This window comes from Pristiophorus japonicus, chromosome 7, assembly GCF_044704955.1.
Source record: "Pristiophorus japonicus isolate sPriJap1 chromosome 7, sPriJap1.hap1, whole genome shotgun sequence".
Classification (NCBI taxonomy): domain Eukaryota; kingdom Metazoa; phylum Chordata; class Chondrichthyes; family Pristiophoridae; genus Pristiophorus; species Pristiophorus japonicus.
This window is the reverse complement of record NC_091983.1, coordinates 96718607-96741632: the sequence shown is the minus strand read 5'-3', so window position 1 is coordinate 96741632 and position 23026 is coordinate 96718607. Positions and strand designations below refer to the sequence as shown.

At 44.6% G+C, this 23026-nt stretch overlaps 1 protein-coding gene across 2 annotated transcripts in view; it reads right to left on the bottom strand.

The window, feature by feature from the left end:
- Positions 1-23026, bottom strand: part of msraa (methionine sulfoxide reductase Aa) — a 488132-nt gene that overhangs the window by 306737 nt on the left and 158369 nt on the right. For both annotated transcript variants that reach the window (XM_070884418.1, XM_070884417.1), the window contains exon 3: positions 2780-2899. In XM_070884418.1, coding sequence (XP_070740519.1) covers positions 2780-2899 — 120 coding nt within the window. The remainder of the gene's footprint in view (positions 1-2779; positions 2900-23026) is intronic.

The following is a 23026-nucleotide window of genomic DNA, read 5'->3' as shown; positions in this document are numbered from 1 at the left end:
TAGGCAATGGCAGACATTCAAAGATCACATGGATGAACTTCAACAATTGTACATCCCTGTCTGGCGTAAACATAAAACGGGGAAGGTGGTTCAACCGTGGCTAATAAGGGAACTTAGGGATAGTGTTAAATCCAAGGAAGAGGCATATAAATTGGCCAGAAAAATCAGCAAACCTGAGGATTGGGAGAAATTTAGAATTCAGCAGAGGAGGACAAAGGGTTTAATTAGGAGAGGGAAAATAAGAGTATGAGACTAAGCTTGCAGGGAACATAAAAACTGACTGCAAAAACTTCTATAGATATGTGAAGAGAAAGAGATTAGTGAAGACAAATGTAGGTCCCTTGCAGTCAGAATCGAGTGAATTTAAAATGGAGAACAAAAAAATGGCAGACCAATTGAACAAATACTTTGGTTCTGCCTTCACTAAGGAAGACACAAATAACCTTCCGGAAATACTAGGGGACCGAGGGTCTAGCGAGAAGGAGGAACTGAAGGAAATCCTTATTGGTCAGGAAATTGTGTTTGGGAAATTCATGGGATTGAAGGCCAATAAATCCCCAGGGCCTGATATTCTGCATCCCAGAGTAATTAAGGGAGTGGCCCTAGATATAGTGGATGCATTGGTGGTCATTTTCCAACATTCTAGAGACTCTGGATCAGTTCCTATGGATTGGAGGGTAGCTAATGTAACTCCACTTTTTAAAAAAGGAGGGAGAGAGAAAACAGGGAATAATAGACCGGTTCGCCTGACATCGGTAGTGGGGAAAATATTGGAATCAATTATTAAAGAGGTAATAGCAGCATTTGGAAAGCAGTGACAGGATCGGTTCAAGTCAGCATGGATTTATGAAAGGGAAATCCTACTAGACAAATCTTCTAGAATTTTTTGAGGATGTAACTAGTACAGTGGACAAGGGAGAACCAGTGGATGTGGTGTATTTGGACTTTCAAAAGGCTTTTGACAAGGTCCCACACAAGAGATTAGTGTGCAAAATTAAAGCACATGGTATTGGGGGTAATGTATTGACGTGGATAGAGAACTGGTTGGCAGACAGGAAGCAAAGAGTAGGAATAAACGGGTCCTTTTCAGAATGGCAGGCAGTGACTAGTGGGGTACTGCAAGGTTCAGTGCTGGGACCACAGCTATTTACAATATACATTAATGATTTAGACAAAGGAATTGAATGTAATATCTCCAAGTTTGCAGATGACAGTAAGCTGGGTGGCAGTGCGAGGAGGATGCTAAGAGGCTGCAGGGTGGCTTGGACAGGTTAGGTGAGTGGGAAAATGCATGGCAGATGCAGTATAATATGGATAAATGTGAGGTTATCCACTCTGGTGGCAAAAACAGGAAGGTAGAATATTATCTGAATGGTGACAGATTAGAAAAAGGGGAGGTGCAATGAGACCTGGGTGTCACAGTACATCAGTCATTGAAAGTACGCATGCAGGTACAGCAGGCAGTCAAGAAAGCAAATGGTATGTTGGCCTTTATAGTGAAGGGATTTGAGTATCGGAGCAGGGTGGTATTTTTTGATCAATTTTGCGATTTGGAGTGGTATGTCGGTGGTCCGCGGGCGGTATGTCCACCAATTTCAGCCCCCAAGTAAACGAATGACAGGTCACGGTCCTTGGCATGATTCCCCGCACAGTCAGAGGGAGCAGGAGTACAGAGCAAGTGTTTCTTTATGAAGCGGGCAGGAAAACTGGAGGTGGAGTTATGCCTAGCGATTCTTGCCCATATTGGAAGGCCGCTTAAGAGAACAGCACCAATCTCGGCCCGAGAGCAAGTCGCTAACCTTCCTTCTCTGCTGCAGAGTGGTGTGTGGCACAGGGAGACCGCAAGAGAGGCATCGAGTAAAATACTTTAAAAAAATTAAAAAAAATACTTCCATATTTTTAAACAAAAACAAAATATAAGATAACATTTAACAGTCTCAGTCTTCGCTCAGTTGATAGCGGAGTCCGAAAGTTGTGGGTTCAAGTCCCACTCCAGAAACCCGAGCACAAAAATCTAGGCTGACACTCCAGCGCTGTACTGAGGGAGTGCTGCGCTATCGGAAGTGCTATCTTTTGGATGAGATGTTAAACCGAAGCCCCATGTGTCCGCTCAGGTGGATGTAAAAGATTCCACGGCACTATTTCAAAGAGAACAGGAGAGTTCTTCCCAGAGTCTTGGACAATATTTATCCCCGCACCACCTAGAAACAGATTATCTGGTCATTATCACATTGCTATTTGTGGGACCTGAATGTGCACAAATTCACTGCTGCATTTCCTCCATTACAACACTTCAAATATACTTCATTGGGTGTTAAGCACGTTGGGACGTCCTGAGGTCGTGAAAGGCGCTATATAAATGCAAGTCTTTTTTTTTCCTTTTTAACACATTGCGCTATTTATCATTAACGCACTGCAAATTATTACTCTATAATTTGCAGTGATTACAATACAATTATCAATCCTTCAGTATGGTCATGTGCTAAATTACATGCAGTGCATTACCTACTGGCACACACAATTCCTGCTACAGGTACTAGCAAAAAACACAAATAACCATCCATCAACTCTGGAGATCGATCACAAAATTGTAATCACGGTTAGGTATCCAAACATTTATGTAACATGTAAGCTATGTGCTTTTCCAAATAAAATGTTTTTCAGAACTTTATTTTGATACCTTATTAGCACATGCACAAATGCTCTACAAGTGCTTCCAACTATGTCAGTGTCTGTAATGGCACATGCTGAAAGCACACAGAGGAAAATTCAAGCATACCTGCACAGACTTCCTTATAGATTGGGTTTGGAGTAAATCCACCAGCATATCCAACCTGAGTGGAATAGACACCTTTTTGAAGCCAGAATTTTCTCTCAGCACCCCAGAAACAGCCCATGCCTAAATAAAACAAAATCAGAGTGGTAGTATAAGTAGACTGTATGGGGATGTATTGCACACAATCTAATGAATAAGTCAAGATCAAAGCCGAAGAGAAATAGCTTATCAGGGCCTTTATGAAATTGCAGAATTTTACATACCTCCTTTGAAATTTTTGCTTTTCAAAAATGTACCCACTTTCTTTTTAAGTCATTATAAATTCCACTTCCATCACTATTATACCAACAATTTGATCAATAATTTCCACTTCTCATCAAAAACAGGATGTGGAGTGGGTTAGCACACCATCCTTTCACCTCCAGGACCTGGGCCTGAATTCAGCCCAGACACGTGAGGCAAATGTCTCCTCTGTCATCTAGTCTAAGAAGTCTCAATCATAATTCCTGGGAAACAAAGGTCCACAGCAGAAAGCTGCTTCCAATGTGCTACCATTTGCTAATCTCATTTGGAGAAGCTATTGAGATGGCTGATGTGGAGAACAGAAATGTCACAGTGGTATAGTATGGGCATGTTCTTTTGAGGTTATGAAGAGTATAGCACCCTTTACTATACCCAACCTTGGGAGTGTTTGATGCTGATAGAACACCTTAAATGGGAAAGTGTTCCAGTTCCATTCATCATCTCGAATATAATAATCTGGTTTCTTTTTAAAACGCTTAAACGGATTAAAATGGGGCAAATGATCTGTAACTTACATTTACTTAGGTCATATCCAACTGGAAAATTGCATGGGAACCAATGAGTTATTTTCAAAATAAAAACAGAATCACTCTATTGGATATATTATATGAATAGGAAATGACAACATTACAACAGAAGATTGAACTGAGAAAATCACCATATCTAGCTCAACCTAATTTGGTGTTTTTTCAAGGTAGTATTAATTTTAATCCTGCCTTGGCAAGAAAACTGATTTCCCTTACCTCTTTATTTAATAAAGATCAATTTCTTTTGAATGCTTCAATTAAGTAGGATACCTGTACTAGTTGTACTATGTGGCAGCTTAGTCCAGACACTAACGGACTCATGTTTACCACCCATTTTCAGATAGCTTCATGGCAGCCAGAAGCGGTAAATAGATCAGGGAGGCATATTGCCAAATCTCTGCTCGTAAAAACCGCAGTTACAATTTTCCTCCAAGGGCAACGTGGGCTGGCAGCTGTGCCTGCTGATTGCAGCCTGCCACCAGCAAATTATATTTAAATATCCCTTTAAAGTCTATGGTGTATTTCCACCCCCTTGCCACCTGTGACCCACTTCCTGAAATGAACACCAATATGAAAGTAGTGTTGGTGGTTATTAGGCAGCAGCACAGATGGAACAGCAGTTAAAGGCTACCTTCTGAGGAATGTGTGTTCGGTCAAACTTTGCCGCTGGATACTCATTTTATTTGTTTTTTTTTCGCTCAATCTCGCTGTTAGGTTCAGATAAAAGTGCCACAGGAGACAATGGTGTTTCCATTGGAGATTTCCCTTTACCTCTGTTTTGAGGAGGAAGAAAGAAAGAATTGAGGAGAAGCTGCATTGGAAAGTCAAGTTGATTATTATCCAACATAGAAGGCAGCTGACACCCACCCCAGCCTCTGCGTATCCAGACCACCAGGGTTGGCTTTGTGCTTGTACATATCCACCATGGAGTCAGAAGTGGGTAGTAGACTCCACCAACTGCAGCACTGCAACTCTGTTGTCTTTCTTTGAATTTTTTCAAATACTTTGTTTATAAGCACGGTGATCAAAATTTGATTTAGTTTTCAAAGAGCGGGAGCAGCAGACCACAAAGCAGCGAGAGAGGGAGAGCCCAAGGACCCACCAAGTGGTGTGAGAGGGAGAGCCCAGGGACACACCAAGTGGTGTGAGAGGGAGAGCCCAGGGACACACCAAGTGATGTGAGAGGGAGAGCCCAGGGACACACCAAGCGATGAGAGGGGGAGAGAGCCCAGGGACCCACCAAGTGGTGTGAGAGGGAGAGCCCAGGGACACACCAAGCGGTGTGAGAGGGAGAGCCCAGGGACATACTAAGTGGCGTGAGAGGGAGAGCCCAGGGACACACCAAGTGGTGTGAGAGGGAGAGCCCAGGGACCCACCAAGTGATGAGGCCCAAACATCAACTGACCCGAAGACAAGAAGTAAAAAGAACCAAAATCAAAGTGTGACATCACAGGAAAGAAGGGAAGTGATTGGTTGGTGAGTTTTTCTCTTTTCTGGGGCTTTGGTTTGAATTAAGAGCTGGGATTAAAAACAAAACTTGAAAACTTTATTAACTGAATATATTAGAGATTGCAGGACAGACGATGAGTTTCTGCTGTTGCATGTGGAAGCTGGTTGATCTCATTGAGGTCCATGGCGACCGCATCTGCAGCTCGAGGAACTTCAGCTCTGTGTTGATGAGCTGGAGTCCGAGCTGCAGATATGATGACACATCCGGGGGTGGGGGGGAGGGGGGGGGGCGGAGAGTTACCTGGACGCTGCGTTCCAGGAGGCAGTCCTCAGATTAATTCATTCAAATTTGGTCCGTGGTCAGGGACAGGAGGGTGTGACTACACGCGAGGCATGTATGGGAACTCAGGAGGTAGTGATGGAGGAGCCTCAGCGCTTGCTCTTGTCCAACAGGTTCGATGCTCTTGCTCCCTGTGTGGACGAGAGCAGGGACTGCAGGGAGGATGAGCAAACTGACCACAGCACTGTGGTACAGGGGGCCATTTAAGTGGGGGGGGGGGGGGGGGGGGGAGTAAAAAGAAATGTTGTAATGGTAGGGGACAATATCATTAAGCGGATAGATATGGTTCTTTGCAGCCGAGAGCGCGAGTCCCGAAGGCTGTGTTGCCTGCCCAGTGCCAGGGTTAAGGACATCTCCTCAGGGCTGGAGAGGAACTTGGAGTGGGAGGGGGAAGATCTAGTTGTCGTGGTCCACGTGGCTGCCAATGACATAGATAGGACAAAAAGAGTTTCTGCTGAGGGAGTATGAGCAGCTCGGGGCCAAATTAAAAAGCAGAACCACAAAGGTAATAATCACTGGATTACTACCTGAGCCACCAGCAAATTTGCATAGGGTAAATAAGATCAGAAAGTTGAACACGTGGCTCTAGGACTGGTGTGGGAGAAACGGGTTTTGGTTCATGGGACACTGGCACCAGTACTGGGGTAAGAGGGAGCTGTTCCGTTGGGACGGTCTCCACTTAGACCGTGCTCGGACTAGGGTCATGGCGAATCGAAAAACTAGGGCTGTAATATTATATACATAAACTTGTATTTACTTTGTACAGCCACCAGAGGGCCCCTCCCCTGGAGTCACAAGGGATCCCATAATCCCTTGGGAGCACAGGTATTTAAGGAGGCTTCACAGGTTGGAGAGGCACTCTGGAGACCTGCAATAAAAAACTACGGTCACGCTTTACTTTGACCTCAGTGGTCAGTCTGACTCTTTCTCCATACACAACTGGCGACGAGATACAGATAGCGAACCCAAAGATGCAGAGAACAGTGGGCATCCTGGAGAAATTCTCAGAGGAAGATGATTGGGAAACTTTTGTGGAGCGACTCGACCAATACTTCGTGGCCAACGAGCTAGATGGGGAAGAGCGCGCTGCCAAACGAAGGGCGATCCTCCTCACCGTCTGTGGGGCACCAATGTATGGCCTCATGAAGAATCTGCTCACTCCAGCAAAATCCACGGAGAAATCATACGACGATTTGTGCACACTGGTCCGAGAGCATTTGAACCCAAAGGAAAACGTTCTGATGGTGAGGTACCGGTTCTACACCTACAAAAGGTCTGAAGGCCAGGAAATAGCAAGTTATGTCGCCGAGCCAAGACGCCTTGCAGGACATTGCGAATTTGAAGGACATTTGGAGCACATGCTCAGAGACTTTTTCGTAATTGGCATTGGCCACAAAACCATACCTCTCAAACTTTTGACTGTAGAGACCCCAGCCTTGAGTAAGGCCATAGCGATAGCCCAGGCGTTCATTGCCACCAATGACAATACAAAGCAAATCTCTCAGCACACAAGTGCTGCTACAAATACTGTGAACAAAGTGATGATGTTTTCGAATCGTAACGTACAAGACAGGTCACACATACCTGCAGCTACACGTCCGCAGCTGTCTCAGAGTCCACCATCAAGGGTGATGAATGCAAGGTCGTTAACACCTTGTTGGCGCTGTGAGGGTGATCATCGTTTCCATTCATGCCGATTCAAAGAGTACGTTTTCAAGGGCTGTGGAACAATGGGACACCTCCAACGAGCATGCAGGCGAGCTGCAAAGCCTGTTAAACCTGCAAACCACCATGTTGCAGAGAAGGACAGATCCACAGAGGATCACGACAAACCAGAGTCTGAGGTCGAGAAGGCAGAGATACATGGGGTGCACACATTCACCACGAATTGTCCCCCGATAATGCTGAATGTTGAACTAAATGGACCCCCGGTGTCAATGGAGCTGGACACGGGCACGAGCCAGTCCATCATGGGCAAAAAGACTTTCAAAAGGTTGTGCTGCAACAAGGCCTCAAGGCCAGTCTTAACTCCAGTTCGCACGAAACTAAGAACTTACACGAAAGAATTGATTCCTGTAATTGGCAGTGCTACGATGGAGCGGTGCACAAGCTACTACTCTGGGTGGTACTGGGCAATGGTCACACGCTGCTCGGCAGGAGCTGGCTGGGAAAGATACGCAGAAACTGGGACGACGTCCGAGCACTATCGCCCGCTGACGACACTTCGTGCCCAGATCTGAAACAAATTTGCTTCGCTGTTCGAACCAGGCATCGGGAAATTCCAAGGAGCAAAAGTGCAGATCCACCTAATTCCTGGGGCGCGACCCATCCATCACAAGGTGAGAACAGTACCGTGCATGATGAGAGAAAGGATAGAGATCGAGCTAGACCGGCTTCAAAGGAAGGGCATAATTTCACCAATCGAGTTCAATGAATGGGCCAGTCCTATCGTCCCAGTCCTCAAGGGAAATGGCACCGTCAGAATCTGTGGCATACAAAGTAACTATCAATCGTTTCTCCCTGCAGGACCAATACCCACTAACAAAGGCCGACGACCTCTTTGCAACGTTGGCGGGAGGAAAGACATTCACGAAGCTAGATCTGACTTCAGCCAATATGACGCAGGAACTGGAGGAATCATCAATGGCCCTCACCTGCATCAACACGAACAAAAGGTCTTTTTGTTTATAATAGATGCCCATTTGGAATCCGATCGGCGGCGGCGATATTCCAGAGAAACACGGAAAGTTTACTGAAGTCGGTCCCACACAACGCGGTCTTCCAGAACGACATCTTGGTCACTGGTTGGAACACAGTCGAGCATCTGCAGAACCTGGAGGTGGTTCTTAGTCAACGCAACCGTGTGGGGCTCAGGTTAAAATGCTCGAAGTGCGTTTTCCTGGCGCCTGAAGAGGAGTTCCTGGGAAGGAGGACTGCAGGCCTATCAACGCGATGACAGAGGCAATCGAGAACGCACTGAGGCCACAGAACGTGATGGAGCTATGGTCATTTCTGGGACTCCTGAACTACTTTGGTAACTTCTTACCGGGTCTCAGCACACTGTTAGAACCACTGCATGTCTTACTACAAAAAGGGGACGAATGGGTATGGGGCAAAAGCCAAGAAAATGCCTTTGTCAAAGTGAGAAAATAGTTATGCTCAAACAAATTGCTTGTGTTGTATGATCCATGTAAGTGTTTGGTACTAGCATGTGATGCGTCGTCATATGGCGTCGGGTGTGTATTGCAACAAGCTAATGATTTCGGGAAACTGCAACCTGTTGCTTATGCATCCAGGAGTCTGGGAAGCCTACAGCATGATTGAGAAAGAAGCGTTAGCGTGTGTCTATGGAGTAAAGAAACTGCATCAATACCTGCTTGGGCTAAAATTCAAATTGGAAACTGACCATAAGCCACTTATGTCCCTGTTCTCCGAGAGTAAAGGGATAAATACCAATGCATCGGCCCGCATCCAGAGATGGGCGCTCACGTTGACCACATACAACTACGCCATCCACCACAGTCCAGGCACAGAAAACTGCGCCGATGGCTGCCATTGCCCACCACGGGGGTGGAAATGGCGCAGCCCGCAGATTTAGCCATGGTTATGGAAGCATTTGAGAGTGAGCAATCACTCATCACTGCCCGGCAGATCAAGACCTGGACAAGCCAGGACCCCTTATTATCTCTAGTCCAAAACTGTGTGCTTCGCGGGAGCTGGTCCAGTGTCCCAGTGGAAATGCAAGAGATAAAGCCGTTCCAGTGGCGCAAAGATGGAATGTCTGTACAGGCAGACTGCCTTCTGTGGGGCAATCGAGTAGTGGTCCTCAAGAAGGGCAGAGACACCTTCATTAATGACCTACACAGTTCCCACCCAGGCATTGTAATGATGAAAGCGATAGCCAGATCCCACGTGTGGTGGCCCGGTATCGATGCGGACTAGAGTCCTGCATTCACAGATGTAATACATGCTCGCAGTTAAGCAATGTGCCCAGAGAGGCGCCGCTAAGTTTATGGTCTTGGCCCTCCAAACCGTGGTCTAGGGTACACGTCGACTATGCAGGCCCATTCTTGGGTAAAATGTTCCTTGTGGTTGTAGATTCGTACTCCAAGAGGATTGAATGCCATTGCCACTACTGAAAGCTTGCGTGCCATGTTTGCCACACACGGCTACCTGATGTCCTGGTGAGCGACAACGGGCCATGTTTTACCAGTGCTGAGTTCAAAGAATTCATGACCCGTAACGGGATCAAACATGTCACATCTGCCCCGTTTAAACCAGTGTTCAATGGTCAGGCAGAGAGAGCAGCGCAAACCATCAAGCAAGGCTTGAAGAGGGTAACTGAAGGCTCATTGCAGACTCGCCTATCCAGAGTCCTGCTTAGCTACTACACAAGACCCAACTCGCTCACTGGGATCCCACCTGCTGAACTGCTCATGAAAAAAGCACTTAAGACAAGGCTCTCGTGAGTTCACCCTGATCTGCATGAACAGGTAGAGAGCAGGCGGCTTCAACAAAGTGCATACCATGATAGTGCAAATGTGTCACCCAAGATTGAAATCAATGATCCTGTATTTGTATTAAATTATGGACAAGGTCCCAAGTGACTTCCCAGCACTGTCGTGACCAAAGAGGGGAGCAGGGTGTTTCGGGTCAAACTTTCAAATGGACTCATTCACTGGAAACAGTTGGACCAAATCAAACTCAGATTCATGGACTATCCTGAGCAACCAACCTTGGACCCTACCTTTTTTGATCCCCCAACATACACACCAGTGGCAACCGGCACCACAGTTGACCACAAAGCAGAACCCATCATCCACAGCAGCCCAGCGAGGGCCCAACAAATGATTCAACAACACCAGCTTTCACACCGAGACGATCAACCAGGGCAAGAAGGGCCCCAGATCAACTCACATTGTAAATAGTTACACTATTGACTTTGGGGGTGGGGGGGGGGGGTGGGGGGGAAGAGGGGGAGTGTTATTATAGATGTAAACTTATATTTACTCTGTACAGCCACCAGAGGGCTCTTCCCCAGGAATCCCATAATCCCTTGGGAGCACAGGTATTTAAGGAGGCTTCACAGGTTGGAGATGCACTCTGGAGACCTGCAATAAAAGACTACGGTCACACTTTACTTTGAGCTCACAGTGTTCCGTCTGACTCTTTCTCCATACACAACAGTAGAGAGGGCTTTAAAGTAATTAGTCGGGGTTGGGGGTTGTGGAGAATTCAGGTGAGCAAAAATGTAAAAAAATCAAAGAATAAGGAGAAGGCAATAGAGTAGGGTAGCGATACGGGAAATGAAAACCAAAGCGTGACAGGAAGGGAAAGAATGTAGAAACATAACGGTGAATCAGAAAGTGGAGTCAAAGCTGGAAAAAATGGTAAAAAAACAGATTTAAAAGCTCTTTATCTGAATGCACCTAGCATTCGTAACAAAATAGATGAGTTGACGGCACAAATAGTTATAAATGGGTATCATCGGATAGCCATTACAGAGACGTGGTTGCAAGGTGACCTGGACTGGGAACTGAATATTCAGGGTATTTGACAATTTGGAAGGACAGACAGAAAAGAAAAGGAGGTGGGGTACCACTGTTAATAAAGGATGAGATCAGTGCGTTAGTGTGAAACAATATTGGCTCAGAAGATCAAAATGTCGAATCAGTTTGGGTGGAGATAAGGAATAATAAGGGGAAAAAGGTTGCTGGTAGGCGTAGTCTATAGGCCCCCTAACAGTAGCTATACTGTTGAACAGAGTATAAGTCAAGCAATAATGCAGGCTTGAAAAAAAGGAACTGCAATAATCATGGGCGATTTTAACCTTCATATTGATTGGATAAAGCAAATTGACCAGGGTAGCCTTGAGGAAGAGGTCATAGAGTGTATCCGGGATAGTTTCCTTGAACAGTGCGTTGCGGAACCAATCAGGGAGCAGGCTCTCTCAGATCTGGTACTGTGTAATGAGGCAGGATTAATAAATGATCTTGCAGTAAAGGATCCTCTAGGAACGAGTGACCATAACATGGTTGACTTTCAAATTCAGTTGGAGGGTGCGAAAGTTGGATCTCAAACCAGTGTCCGAAGCTTAAATAAAGGAGACTACAAAGTATGAGGGCAGAGTTGGCTAAAGCAGACTGGGAAAATAGATTAAAGTATGGGACGGTTGATGAGCAGTGGCAGACATTTAAGGAGATATTTCATAGCTCTCAATAAAAATAAATTCCAATGAGAAGGAAAGACTGTAAGAGAAGGGATAACCAACCGTGGCTAAGGAAATAAGGGATGGTAACAAATTGAAAACAAGGGCATACGATGTGGCCAAGACTAGTGGGAGACATTGGGAAACTTTTAAAAGCCAGCAAAGAACGACTAAAAAAAAATGATAGAGAGGGAAGATAGATTCTGACAGTAAATTAGCAAAAAATATAAAAACAGATAGTATGAGCTTCTGCAGGTACATAAAAAGGAAAGAATGGCTAAAGTAAATGTTGGTCCCCTAGAGGATAAGACTGGGGAATTATCAATGGAGAACAGGGAAATGGCAGAGATGTTGAACAAATATTTTGTATCGCTCGTCACGGTAGAAGACACTAAAAGCACTCCAACAGCGGATAATCAAGGGGCTATAAGGAGGGAGGAACTTAATACAATCGCTATCACTAAAGAAGTGGTACTCGATAAAATAATGGGACTAAAGGCAGACAAGTCCCCTGGACCTGATGGCTTACATCCTCGGGTCTTAAAAGAAGTGGCTGCAGATAGTGGATGCATTGGTTGTGATCTACCAAACTTCCCTGGATTCTGGGGCGGTCCCAGCAGATTGGAAAACTGCAAATGTAACGCCTCTATTTAAAAAAGGAGGCAGACAAAAAGCAGGAAACTATAGATCAGTTGGCCTAATATGTCTCGTTGGGAAAATGCTGGAGTCCATCATTGAGGAAGCAGTAGCGGACATTTGGAAAAGCATAATTCAATTAAGCAGAGTCAGCATGGTTTTATGAAAGGGAAATCATATTTGATAAATTTGCTGCAGTTCTTTGAGGATGGATCAGGGTGGGTAAGGGGGAACCAGTGGATGTGATGTATTTGGATTTCCAGAAGGCATTCGATAAGGTGCCACATAAAAGGTTACTGCACAAGATAAAAGTTCACGGGGTTGGGGGTAATATATTAGCATGGATAAAGGATTGGTTAACTAACAGAAAACAGAGAGTCGGGATAAATGGGTCATTTTCCAGTTGGCAAACAGTGACTAGTGGGATGCCGCAGGGATCAGTGCTGGGGCCTCAACTATTTACAATCTATATTAATGACTTAGACGAAGGGACAGAGTGTAATGTTGCCAAGTTTGCTGATGATACAAAAATGGGTGGGAAAGCAAATTGTGAGGAGGGCACAAAAAACCTGCAATAGGATATAGACAGGCTAAGGGGTACTAAGGTGAATGATCAGCCATGATCTTATTGAACGGTGGTGCAGGCTCGAAGGGCCGAATGGCCTACTCCTGCAGCTATTTTCTATGTTTCTAAGTGAGTGGGCAAAAATTTGGCAGTATAATGTGGGAAAATGTGGGGTTATCCACTTTGGCAGAAAAAAATAGAAAAGCAAATTATAATTTAAATGGAGAAAAATTGCAAAGTACTGCAGTACAGAGAGACCTGGGGGTCCTTGTGCATGAAACACAACACGTTAGTAGGCAGGTACAGCAAGTAATCAGGAAGGCAAATGGAATGTTGGCCTTTATTGCAAGGGGGATAGAGTATAAAAGCAGAGAAGTCCTGCTACAACTGTACAGGGTATTGGTAAGCCCACACCTGGAGTACTGCGTACAATTTTGATCTCCGTATTTAAGGAAGGATATACTTGCATTGGAGGCTGTTCAGAGAAGGTTCACTAGGTTGATTCTGGAGATGAGGGGGTTGACTTATGAAGACAGGTTGAGTAGGTTGGGCCTATACTCATTGAAGTTCAGAAGAATGAGAGGTGATCTTATCGAAATATATGATAATGAGAGGGTTAGACAAGGTGGATGCAGAGAGAATATTTCCACTCATAGGGGAAACTAAAACTAGAGAGTATAGGCTCAGAATAAGGGGCCGCCCATTTAAAACTGAGATGAGAAGAAATTTCTTCTCTAAGGGTTGTAAATCTATGGAATTCTCTGCCCCAGAGAGCTGTGGAGGCTGGGTCATTGAATATATTTAAGGTGGAGATAGACAGATTTTTGAGTGATATGGTAATAAAGGGCTATGGGGAGTGAGCAGGCAAGTGGAGCTGAGTCCATGATCAGATCAGCAATGATCTTATTGAATGGCGGAGCAGGCTCCAGGGGCCGACTCCTGCTCCTATTTCTTATGTTCTTATGTAATTTGATAAGTTAGCATCACCGCATTTATTTCGACAGGCTACGTACAAATGCACACAAATGTTTTGTGGTAATTACAGGAAACCTGGCTAAGCTTAAAATATTAGTTTATTGACCAAAGGCAAGATCCGCCACACACAAATTGGAAATTGGATATGACTGTCATTACAATTGAACAGGGAAGTGGTGAAAGGAGGACAGAGGAAAGGGGAATCACTTAAGAACATCGGCTGTGTCTCACCATCTTGGTCAATTAAATTTCCTCCATTTTACCATACAACAAAACTGAGCTTTTCCCTTGGCTTTTTGACCCAAAATGTCAATGTGAAGACCCTCAAGAATAAAAATGGTAGCTGCAAGCCTTCAACCAAATCTGAAAGAGCAAGGAAGGGTAAACTGGATGAAAGTTCTGTTTGTTCTTTCAAAGAATGAAATCAGATCCGCATAACCACTTTAACATTTCTCCTCAACTGTCCAACCCTTGCACACAAGCAGGTCATAGACTGATACAACACAAAAGGAGGCCGTTCGGTCTATCGTGCCTGTGCCGGCTCTTTGAAAGAGCTATCCAATTAGTCCCACTCCGCTGCTCTATCCACATAGTCCTGTAATTTGTTCCCTTCAAGTATTTATCCAATTCCCTTTTGAAAGTTATTTTTGAATCTGCTTCCATCAGCCTTCCAGGCTGTGCATTCCAGATCACAACAGCTCGCTGTGTAAAGAAGTGTTTCCTCATGTCGCCTCTGGTTCTTTTGCCAATTACCTTAAATCTGTGTCCTCTGGTTATCGATCCTTCTGCCTCCGGAAACAGCTTCGCCTTATTTCCTCTATTTAAACCGTTCATGAATTTGAACACCTCGATCAAATCTCCGCTTAACCTTCTCCGCTCTAAGGAGAACAACCCCAGCTTCTCTAGTCTCTCCACAGTCCATCATTCATGCTACCATTCTAGTAAGTCTCTTCTGCACCCTCTGTAAGGCCTTGGCATTCTGTGGTGCTCAGAATTGAACACAATACCCAGTTGACCAAAGAAACACTCACTCAAGACATTGGGAACACCAGAAAGGTCTTTCAAGAGGGATCCAGCATTCCCCACCAGGCCAGCAAGACTTCTGGCAGACTTTCAGGACACTTTGACCAGAATTTTAATTGAGAGCTGTGGAGGGGTGGGAGGTGGGCTCGGAAGCAGTCGGGAAACCGTGGAGAAAGGGTTTCCCACGGGCTCTGCTGCATTTAACGGCAGGGCCTGATTTGCATTTAAGACCTGTTTCCCGCCTGCAGCCAGCAGATGAAGGGGCTTGGCTGGCTGCGGGCAGGTCCGCCTGTGGCACTACGCACAGAGAGGAGAGAGAGATTGAGGGGTGGCCTGGGGGTGGACGGAGGCTGGATTAGAGTATCGTTGGGGGGAGGGAGAGAACATCGGAACCAGCATCAAGGGATCGGCGGGCTTGGGGGGAGGGGGAGGGGGAGGGAAATGGAGAGAACGGGGATGGCAGCAAGGGATCAGGGTGGGAGGGAAATAAAATCAAGGGGCCTGAAGAATGATCCGGGGGTTGGGGGTAGGGAGAGAACATCGGGGGGGCTGGGGAATGAATGGGGGGGGGGGGGTCGAGGGAAGGTGATTGGAGGCCTCATGATGGGGGTGGGCGGGGAAAGAAAAGAACATTCAGAGGCCTCATGGGACCGGGGGGGGGTGGGCGGTCTCCAATTACGGAGGTGGATTAGGCATGGACACTGGTTCCAGGAGGTAAGTGTGAAGGCATTTACCTCCTGGATCCAGCAGTCCGGACCTTCCAGAGGCCTGCGAAACCTGACCAGTCAGACTAAATCTGAGGCACGCCAACCTCATTTTAATATTTAAATGGATGACACGCCTCCTGGGAGTGGCTTGGTTGCCCATACCTGTCTCGCCTCCATTAAAACCGGAGGTGGACAGGTTGGAGACCAGTTCTGGTTGGGATTCAGACTTATAGCACTTTAGCTTCCCACCAACCCAAGCCCACCTGTTTGAGGTTAAAATTCCCACCTTTGTCATGGGAGCGCCCCAGGTACCTCCCCAACCTGGCAAAGGCCTGATACTCATGACCCCTCCCTCTGACCGCTGCAAACTTTGGCAGGGAGTTAAATGCACATGAGTATATTCCAACCACCTCCCTTGGATTTCTAGGCCTTACATAGAAACATAGAAAATAGATGCAGGAGCAGGCCATTCGAGCCTGCACCTGCCATTCAATATGATCATGGCTGATCATTCAACCTCAGTACCTCATCCCAGCTTTCTCTCCATACCTCCTGATCCCTTTAGCCGTAAGGGTCACATCTAACTCGCTTTTGAATATATCTAACGAACTGGACTCAACAACTTTCTGTGGTGGAGAATTCCACAGGTTCACAACTCTCTGGGTGAGAAAATTTACATAAGAACATAAGAATTAGGAACAGGAGTAGGCCACCTAGCCCCTCGAGCCTGCTCCGCTATTCAATAAGATCATGGCTGATCTGGCCGTGGACTCAGCTCCACTTACCCGCCCGCTCCCCGTAACCCTTAATTCCCTTATTGGTTAAAAATCTATCTATCTGTGACTTGAATACATTCAATAAGCTAGTCTCAACTGCTTCCTTGGGCAGAGAATTCCACAGATTCACAACCCTCTGGGAGAAGAAATTCCTTCTCAACTTGGTTTTAAATCGGCTCCCCCGTATTTTGAGACTGTGCCCCTTAGTTCTAGTCTCCCCGACCAGTGGAAACAACCTCTCTGCCTCTATCTTGTCTATCCCTTTCATTATTTTAAATGTTTCTATAAGATCACCCCTCATCCTTCTGAACTCCAACGAGTAAAGACCCAGTCTACTCAACCTATCATAAGGTAATCCCCTCATCTCCAGAATCAGCCTAGTGAATCGTCTCTGTACCCCCTCCAAAGCCAGTATATCCTTCCTTAAGTAAGGTGACCAAAACTGCACGCAGTACTCCAGGTGCGGCCTCACCAATACACTGTACAGTTGCAGCAGAACCTCCCTTGCTTTTGTACTCCATCCCTCTCGCAATGAAGGCCAACACTCCATTCGCCTTCCTGATTACCTGCTGCACCTGCAAACTAACTTTTTGGGATTCATGCACAAGGACTCCCAGGTTCCTCTGCACCACAGCATGTTGTAATTTCTCCCCATTCAAATAATATTCCCTTTTAATATTTTTTTCCCCCAAGGTGGATGACCTCACACTTTCCGACATTTCTCCTCAGCTTGGTCCTATATGGCTTACCCCTTATCCTTAAACTGTGTCCCTTGGTTCTGGACTTCCCCAACATCGGGAACATTCTTCCTGCATCTAACCTGTCCAGTCCCGTCAGAATTTTATATGTTTCTATGAGATCTCCTCTCATTCTTCTAAATTCCATTGAGTATAAGCCTAGTCGATCCAGTCTTTCTTCATAGGTCAGTCCTGCCATCCCGGGAATCAGTCTGGTGAACCTTCGCTGCACTCTCTCAAATCAAGCACGTCCTTCCTCAGATTAGGAGACCAAAACTGCACACAATATTCCAGGTGTGGTCTCACCAAGGCTCTGTATAACTGCAGCAAGTAGGTCAAAGATCTATAGCAGTCTAGGAAATTGATTATTTTATATGGAAACAAAACAATAGAATTATTTTTGTCGCCTAGATGAAACATGAAGTAGTAAAAGAGACGGGCCCTCTGCTTCCGGACGCACATCCTCACCTGCACCATCATTCACCCATTCTCTGCCATTCACCAGCTCAGAGAGATTGATAGTAGAGATGAGGGGACTGCACAGGGCATGGAGCACGAGTGAACTAAAGAGTGGAGAGTTGAAGAGGAACCGAACAGTTCTGAGCAGAGGCTCACGAGATGCAAGTCCTGGGTTGAAGAGACAGTGGGCCTTAACCCCACGGTTCCTGCTTTTAAAAGGATACTAGCAGAGTACCTCTCAGTATGTGTAGCAGATGTCAGAGGTAGTGGGGGAGTCCACTGCCATCCCAATAGGCATCCTCATTAGATGCACAGATTGTTGCATTGAAGCCTAGGGTGCCAGATTAAAGAAAAAGGAGATAGAGAAGGAGGGAGGGGGGGGGGGGGGAAGTGAAAACGAGAGAGAAAGAGAAAAAGAGAGGAGTGAAGAAAGAAAAAGAAAGAGACGCAACATGGATTCATGAAGGGGAAATCATGTTTAACTAATTTACTGGAATTTTTTGAGGATATAGCGAGGTGGATAGAGGTGTACCGATGGATGTGGTGTATTTAGATTTCCAAAAGGCATTCGATAAGGTGCCACACAAAAGGTTACTGCAGAAGATAAAGGTACGCGGAGTCAGAGGAAATGTATTAGCATGGATAGAGAATTGGCTGGCTAACAGAAAGCAGAGAGTCGGGATAAATGGGTCCTTTTCGGGTTGGAAATCGGTGGTTAGTGGTGTGCCACAGAGATCGGTGCTGGGACCACAACTGTTTACAATATATATAGATGACCTGGAAGAGGGGACAGTAGTGTAACAAAATTTGCAGATGACACAAAGATTAGTGGGAAAGCGGGTTGTGTAGAGGACTCAGAGAGGCTGCAAAGAGATTTAGATAGGTTAAGCAAATGGGCTAAGCTTTGGCAGATGGAATACAATGTCGGAAAATGTGAGGTCATCCACCTTGGAAAAAAAAAACAGTAAAAGGGAATATAATTTGAATGGGGAGAAATTACAACATGCTGAGGTGCAGAGGGACCTGGGGGTCCTTGTGCATGAAACTCTTTTGGAGTTCCTTGTGCATGAATCCCAAAAGGTTAGTTTGCAGGTGCAGCAGGTAATCAGGAAGGCGAATGGAATGTTGGCCTTCATTGCGAGAGGGATGGAGTACAAAAGCAGGGAGGTCCTGCTGCAACTGTACAGGGTATTGGTGAGGCCACACCTGGAGTACTGCGTGCAGTTTTGGTCACCTTACTTAAGGAAGGATATACTAGCTTTGGAGGGGGTACAGAGACGATTCACTTAGCTGATTCCGGAGATGAGGGGGTTACCTTATGATGATAGATTGAGTAGACTGGGTCTTTACTCGTTGGAGTTCAGAAGGATGAGGGGTGATCTTATAGAAACATTTAAAATAATGAAAGGGATAGACAAGATAGAGGCAGAGAGGTTGTTTCCACTGGCCGGGGAGACTAGAACTAGGGGGCACAGCCTCAAAATACGGGGGAGCCAATTTTAAACCGAGTTGAGAAGGAATTTCTTCTCCCAGAGGGTTGTGAATCTGTGGAATTCTCTGTCCAGGGAAGCAGTTGAGGCTAGCTCATTGAATGTATTCAAATCACAGATAGATAGATTTTTAACCAATAAGGGAATCAAGGGTTATGGGGAACGGGCGGGTAAGTGGAGCTGAGTCCACGGCCAGATCAGCCATGATCTTGTTGAGTGGCGGAGCAGGCTCGAGGGGCTAGATGGCCTACTCCTGTTCCTAATTCTTATGATCTTATGAAAGAGAGAAAGAGAGAAAGAAAAAGAGAAATAGAGAGAGAGAAAGAAAATCTCCCATCCTCTTAGCTATTGGAGTTTGACTCCAGACAAGCATCTGTCAGGACTTTCAAGATCTAATGTCAACCATTTGACCAACTCCCCACTGATCATTGCCTAGCCAGAACCAAGACTCTGTCCCTTGTTTCATTCCCATGTTGCTGCTGTCTCACTGGCAACAGCAACAACATGTACTGCAGATTGGCCGATTTTTACAATGTCTCCATTGCCATCTAGAATGATCATGTGGCTATGAAATTTAAGGCTGTGCCACTGATCGTCAGGTCCAAATGTGGGAGGTGGGCTGGAGATCTGATTTCTGCAGATGACACAAATTGTCCAGAGCTTCTCCATGGGGAACAGCATCTAGGAGTAGCAGTTTGAGAGGAAGGAGAATGCCAGCATTAACTGTTGAGAAGTGGAAAGGAATAGTGTCAGAATGAACTGGTGGGGGAAAGAGTGCTAGTTTGTACTAAGGGTGGGAAGAAAGAGTGCCAGCTGGAACCAAGAGGGAAAAGAGTGCTGGCATGAACTGAGTTCAGTGCATTGGGGACAGGGAGTCAGTGGAGGGCAGAGAGGACTGGAGTATTGGGTGAATGGTTCTTAGAATCAGATAGGCTACATGTGGAAGAGTTGGAGCATGTGTAGGGTGGAGGTTGGGAGACTAGCTAGGAAGACATTGGAGCTTGGAGGTGACAAAGGGATTCAGTCAAACGAGCAGCGGAGGGTAGAATCAAGGAAGAGGGTGCTGAGTTTCTGGCAAGAATTGAACAATGACTTGTTAAAGTTTAAATGGAGGAAGTTCTAGATGATCACGTCTTGATGTTGGACAGGCAGATGCCACAGTGGCACTCACTGAGTCTGGGATAGAAGTGAAGATATAAAACTGGGTGTGGTTGGCATACATAGAGAGGCTGATGCCATACTTCTGGATAAGGTTATCAAGAGGCAGCATGTACACAGAGCATGGGAAGATAATTCTGTATGGTTACAGTCACATGTTTCTAATCATGGAATATCATTTGATCATTTTGCAGTGGTTACATCGCTATGTTTAACACTTCAGCACGGATATCACAACACAATTGCATGAACCATTCTGGAATGAGCATGCCTGCCAGGTCACAAGCCTCTTGAACATAAAAACCCTAGGAGCATAAACATCATAAAATGGTTTCCTGGCGAATCCACAGTACAATAATAATGGATACATGGGAGTGGTTTACAACATGTCATCAAACCACCTGAACCAGATTAATGCCATGCAATCACTCCCGGTATCCATTAATCTCTCAATAATGTCATGATAATTGGCCTGTGGTAACGGCACTGCAACTGTTAATCCTTCAGTGAAACCATCATCAAGAACAGCAGACAGGCTGTCAGCAACTGCAATCAAAGCTGCTGATGGTGCAAAAATAGATCCCAAAACAATCCCAGAAAGCTTACAGTAGACATAATTTTTTTTTTAAATATCCTCAAGTGACTTGAAGGCAGTAATCTAACACCAAATTTTATGGGATCATTGTAAAGTGCTTGTGATGTGCTCTGTGTTTCAGATGTCATCCCTTCATAACATTGCAGTCTCTTAATCATCACTGTGTATCCCTAAATTTTAACTGAGAGAATGATTATGCTTTACTATACCATAGCACAATTTGAAAAATTGTTTTTGCAGCTGATGACACTACTATTCCTGGACACCGAGCCAATCTAATTCGCAATCTAAGAAAAACAGATGTCAGAATAAAAATGCTATACACATAGGATCAAGCAGAATAGTTTTGCAGCTTTCACAGCGGAGATCACGGGAGGTGGGGGGGTGGTAGGGTGGTGCACATCTTTTATATTTAATAAGGGAAATAAAATATCAATAGTGAACCAATTTTACGTGACAACTAGTGGAAGTTGAATGTTTATACATTAAAAGACCAGTATGTAAACGTGAAACAGTGGAGGTATGATCTGATCTACCTAGTGACTGCAGATTACTGTGTCAAGGCTTGACGTGACCAGCGTAACTGTAGCACTATCTGTGTCAAAACTGCACTCGTAGAAATCAATACCCGTTGTTGAGGTTCAGTACATGAAATGCAGTTTGCAATATTTTCTGGCAGCAAAGCTAGGAAGGAATCACAATGCTGCTCAGTTAAAGGGCTACATTAATGGATGCTTGTACTGCTAAGGAGAGGGGTTATATTTTGAAAAAAAGTCGGATTTCTGGTTCATGAAAAATGAATTGGTACTGCACCGTGCTCTTCTCCAATACTTGGTTGGTGTGACACTCTCAGCACATCAACTAAATGATAAAAGAAAATGGTGCTTTAAGTTTATGGATTAGTTCACTGATTTTTTTTTTAATAATTATGCAAATTTTACACCTTTATTATGATGAGGAACATAATGCGGTAGTTCAGAAAATAACATGGATGCGATCTAATTGGTTGGTTTTGTGGCAGTAGTTTTGTCTGTCAGTGACAAGAGCATATTTCAGCAAATCAGTATGGTCAACTAAAGGGATAGTGTTTATTTAGACCAATAAGAATGAAATTACCTGCACATTTCAAAATGCTGGGGTATGAATTATGGTGCATCACATCTGGTGTATGATGTACACTTTTAAAAAAGGTGTGAAACACACTAGATGTAAAGCTCATATAAAAAAGATAGATAACTGCTTTATTTACAGTTACATTCAATTTTTCATCATAAAAATAATTTCCATGTATCCTCCATTTGCTGGAAGCAAAGGTGGATTGATTAAACAACGTCAATCCATATTAAAGCAATTTTAGACATGCTTCCAGTGGACCAAGACACACACGTCTCTTCCCAGACAAACGAAAGACAACCTGATTCTGGAAGGTCTCCTATATAGTGTGTTTTAGACTTAACAAAACTAACATACTTAGTCTAACAGTGCGACAAAATATCTCGACAACTATACTATTCACCCACCAAATATACTGAAATTGTGACAAGTTTATAGACCAACAAAAAGGCATCTTGTCTCTTTAGAAAATAAATATCACTGTGCAGTAGTTTAATCCTTGGAACTAAAGATTTAAATTATGTTTAATTTGCATTTGTAATTTATTCATGAAGGAAACATTTTAAAATCTATCTACAATAGCTTTGGCAGGCTACAAGATTATGCAGTATTTCAAAAGACAATTCTAGAAAATTATGACATGAGTCAGTAGTAATCTGTTCCACATATTAATGTGGAAAAGCTCAGATGCTTTACACGAATCTTTATGATTAAGCTTGTGGTGACCTATTTTACTCAGTAAGTCTGCAATCGTTTTTTTTTTAATCTTAGATCCCTTTCAAAGGGGCTTACTTCATTTTTTTTTTAAATTCAAACTTAACCAGTTGGGTTTACAGTCATCTAAAAAAAAAAAGGAGCAGAGTTATTGAAAATTTGGTTAGTTAATTTGAAATTCTGAAATTGCCAAAAAGGTATGTATGAATAAACTATCGTAGCACACAGCTTATAACTACAAGTTAATGTAGTCTTTGAAGCTCACAATTTGATTGAGGTGTAATGCTGATCATTCACAGTGCCTGAGCTATGAATTGAAATAAATAAAGTCACATCGCTTTCAGAATTTGGTTAATATGAGCAATGACCAGTTAATGAGTCACTGTTCACAAGACTTTAAATGAGTCCCCTTTAATCAATATCCATAAATAAATGTAAACAAAGTTGTTTGCATTGGTTTCATGCCTCGTACGTA